The sequence below is a fragment of the Temnothorax americanus genome, unplaced genomic scaffold (genome assembly GCF_048541705.1).
Source record: "Temnothorax americanus isolate GAGA-0224 unplaced genomic scaffold, ASM4854170v1 Scaffold188, whole genome shotgun sequence".
In the NCBI taxonomy this organism is placed as follows: Eukaryota; Metazoa; Arthropoda; class Insecta; order Hymenoptera; family Formicidae; genus Temnothorax; species Temnothorax americanus.
The window spans coordinates 38907-42408 of record NW_027509327.1 but is presented as its reverse complement, the minus strand read 5'-3'; the positions used below and the strand labels follow the sequence as shown (position 1 = coordinate 42408).

General features: G+C 30.4%; 1 protein-coding gene across 6 annotated transcripts; it reads right to left on the bottom strand.

Moving 5' to 3' along the window:
- Positions 1 to 246: 246 nt before the first annotated feature.
- Positions 247 to 2725, bottom strand: LOC143896501 (uncharacterized). Of its 6 annotated transcripts, none has more exons than XM_077404399.1 (7): positions 2387 to 2725; positions 2053 to 2188; positions 1897 to 1973; positions 1613 to 1780; positions 1084 to 1257; positions 838 to 1007; positions 674 to 768 (listed from the first exon to the last, which is right to left on the bottom strand). In XM_077404399.1, the coding sequence occupies exons 1-3, from the start codon at positions 2393 to 2395 to the stop codon at positions 1936 to 1938; spliced, it is 183 nt and encodes a 60-aa protein (XP_077260525.1). In that variant the 5' UTR covers positions 2396 to 2725; the 3' UTR covers positions 674 to 768; positions 838 to 1007; positions 1084 to 1257; positions 1613 to 1780; positions 1897 to 1935. The 6 variants fall into 6 exon arrangements, 5 of the variants coding, with proteins under 5 accessions (XP_077260525.1, XP_077260528.1, XP_077260524.1 ...); XM_077404402.1 differs by having other exon boundaries at positions 1750 to 1780; XM_077404398.1 differs by having other exon boundaries at positions 1613 to 1749; positions 2387 to 2723.
- Positions 2726 to 3502: the final 777 nt, after the last annotated feature.

The following is a 3502-nucleotide window of genomic DNA, read 5'->3' as shown; positions in this document are numbered from 1 at the left end:
TCAATATGTAACTCCAACAATGATAGATCAAGATGGTCCAGATGAGTTTCTTCCTGGTTCTTGTAGACAAGAAATAATTAATAGTGCATTAAAAGATGTAACCCAATGTGGTACAAATAATAATTCTCGACAAGCGACAAAAATTCGTGAAGAATTTTGTAAATTTTTCAATACCGAAGAAGTCATACCATGGCAATTTACTCATCATAATTATTAAAAATTTTTAATTTTAAATAATTACATATGTAACTTTACATGGAACTTTACTTTACATTTTTACATTAGTTGTAGTCTTACTTAATAGTTATAATAGATAAGTATATTAGTATATAATATAATAATATTACATTAATTTTTAAAATAAGTCAAAGTTTTGCTAACTCATCATAAACTATTTCTAAGAATTTTTGTATGACTTTTATTCTTGTCAGTGTTGGTAGTTTTCTCAAATGATGTCCTATCGCTACTAGAAATGCATCTACATCATCCTGTTCTGGAGGAGGAGGCAATGTTAATGTGCTTGGCTGACAAATTGCTGTAGCAATTCTATTAATAGCACTTATTGATGGATCATCATCATTTCGTTGTCTTTTTCTTCCATTATCTGAAATTATTACATTAATTTTAATCTGTAATTATTTTATTACTTTTCTAATAATGTTATTAAAAATACCTTTTTGAATAAATAAATCATCATTGATGTTCGTTGAAGTGCTAGGAGTATCACAGTCTCTCTCATTTACTTCATTTTTGATGTTTGACATAGTACTAAAAATTATATAAATTAATACATGTAAGTTGAATGTTTTAAAACATTTTGAAAAATTAAAAATATACTTTTTAAGAAGACAATTATCACGAAGAAAAGTCATTGAGTCATAATGAAACCATTTCTTTTTATTGATTCGACCAGATCCACTTGCTTGATGCTCTGACTGTATAATTTTTCTAAAAAGTGTCATAAAGACTTTTAAATTTTAATTTTAATGTTTCTACACTAAATTTTCCTGTAACAAAAATTTCATTTTTTCGTAACTTTTTATAATCTATACTTTTTAGAAAGTTTTATTAACTTATTCTTACCATTAAATGTTTGTGCAACTTCTTCCCATAATTGTTTTTTAATTTGCGAATTTCGCTCTTTTAGAGGTAAGGTATAATTCCATAAAGGAGATCTGTTCTGTATCTCAAGTATTAAACTTTCCTCCTCATCAAAATTTAATTTTGATATCGGTGTTCTTTTTCTTGATGTTGTTCCTAAAATAATTTACACATACAAATACTTAAATAACCAAAGCAAACTGAAAGAGTTGAATATACACACTTTAATAAAATGGTTGTATAATAACAGATAAAATAATTAGAAGATACCAAATCTAAAGAATCCAAAATACATAGATTTAAAAATAGCCTAGAAAACAAACAAAACATGCAAACACTTATCACCTTCTTTACGTTTGCTTTATTTATACTTTCTTACAAGATTCACAAGCAAAATCAATACAATTATAAACATTAATTTGTCTAACATATTTATTCGAGAAATACAGAGCATTCTTAAATATTTAAAAGCATCATCCAAAAACTTCAACAAAGATAAAAGATTAATCACCACAACAAATAGAAGATCAATTTAATAACCCATTTCCCTATTTTTCAAATTTTGATTCAGCAATTAAATCTCTTTTTTTTCCTTCACCATTTTCTTTTCCAGATCAATCGCTAAGTAATAAATATAATAAAAGATACCTGTCAAAGGACAACTCAGTTAGATCCCTTCCTGATGAAGTAAACAACATGAATTCGTAAAAAAAATGATGTGGTTGAAACCCAGTAATTGAATCTTTTTGTTTTTAATATTGCAATAACCTTTACATTTCTTTGGGATTAGTTTACCTTGTTGAAATGGTTCTGCTACTATTTTTTCTTGATTATTTATTTGGCTGCGTCAAACGCAATTGTAACACCATCATCTGTATATATGTACATATCAGATTAAAGTACAAAAATAATTACCTCTTTTTTAAAATGCAATGAAAAAAGCCAATTTACCTAGAACTGGATAAAAATACAAAGTATTTTCATCTATAAAATAATTGTTGTAGCCTTCTAAACAAGGATGATTTTTGAAATCACCGTCACAAATTTCTTCGCATACCCCACAGGTGTGCACAATTCTACAATCGTCCTAGAAAAACATACAAACATAAAAATCGTCCTAGAAAAACATACAAACATGAAAAATATGTAAAAACTTTATTACTACAACATAACCTAAAAATTATACTTCTAAACAAGTTTTCTACATTCTATATTGTTAATTTTTTGTAATTAAAAAATATTTTTTTATTATAAATTGTAATAATAAAAACTACTTTTTACTTACCTCTTCCATATTCGTATTTTATATTAAACGATTGTTTTGACATTTTTTTGACTTTTTCTTCAAGCTTGACGCTTGAAGTTGAAAGAATCCAACTTCTTCTCTTCGACCAATTTTGACGCTAGCATCAATATGACGTCACGTGATGACGCTCGACGCTGCTTTTCAGCGTCTCATGAAATGGCACCTTACTGCATAACGTGTGCAGTTTACGCCGAAGCGGCTGTTTTAACGCGAGCGATATGTTTCGTCGACGGATGATTAGCTAATTATGATTGTATACAGAATACTGGATATTTGCGTAAAGTATCGTTGCCTCGCGAATAAAGTCAAAGGACCGTCGAGAAGAGGAAGCTCGCGGTGCTTTCATTTCCCTTCCGAGTGCGCTTTTCAATCTTTTATCCGTTTTTGCCCTCGTCTTCGTTTCCATTGTTAGTATACGACAGCCGCCGTTACTGCACTCCATGAAGAGTATCATTGCTTTGTCGAATAATACATAAGCAAAAGAGATGTTTTTCCTTGTGCTTAGAAATCCAAACAGATTTGATTTCGAGAATCATAAAGAAATTGTATTGTGTTACTTTCTTTCCATCGCAGCGAGTACCTAATCGTTTTTATACATTTACTAGACACTACAGACGCGCGCTTCGCGCGCGCTATTTAGCTTTAACATTATGCTATTACTATTAGACTATTAACCCCATGATACACACAACTGTCAAAATATACAATGACAGCTGCAAATGAAGTAAGCGCAGCAAGAGAACCAATCGGCATCGCGGAAAAGTGACAACAATACCTATGACATGCCCTTTTTAGAAGAGGATAGTTTACAAAGTATAGAGAGTACTTGAAAAGAAAGAAAAAAAGTGATCGTCGCGTTTTTTTTTCACAGAGACGGGCAAACGTGTAACTGTATTCACGTTGCCCGACTAAATCAAACTCGGATGCTATTAAGTATTTAGTTTTTATCCATCGGGACTTTAGGGTGCCGCGAATGCTGATATCAAGAATAATTATGATTTATCTTAGTGGAGTACGTACATCTCTTCGGCTTAGAAACGAAGACGATGACGATCAAACGAACGCTTCCGTTCTTGTCCCAAAATTGTTTTTGTT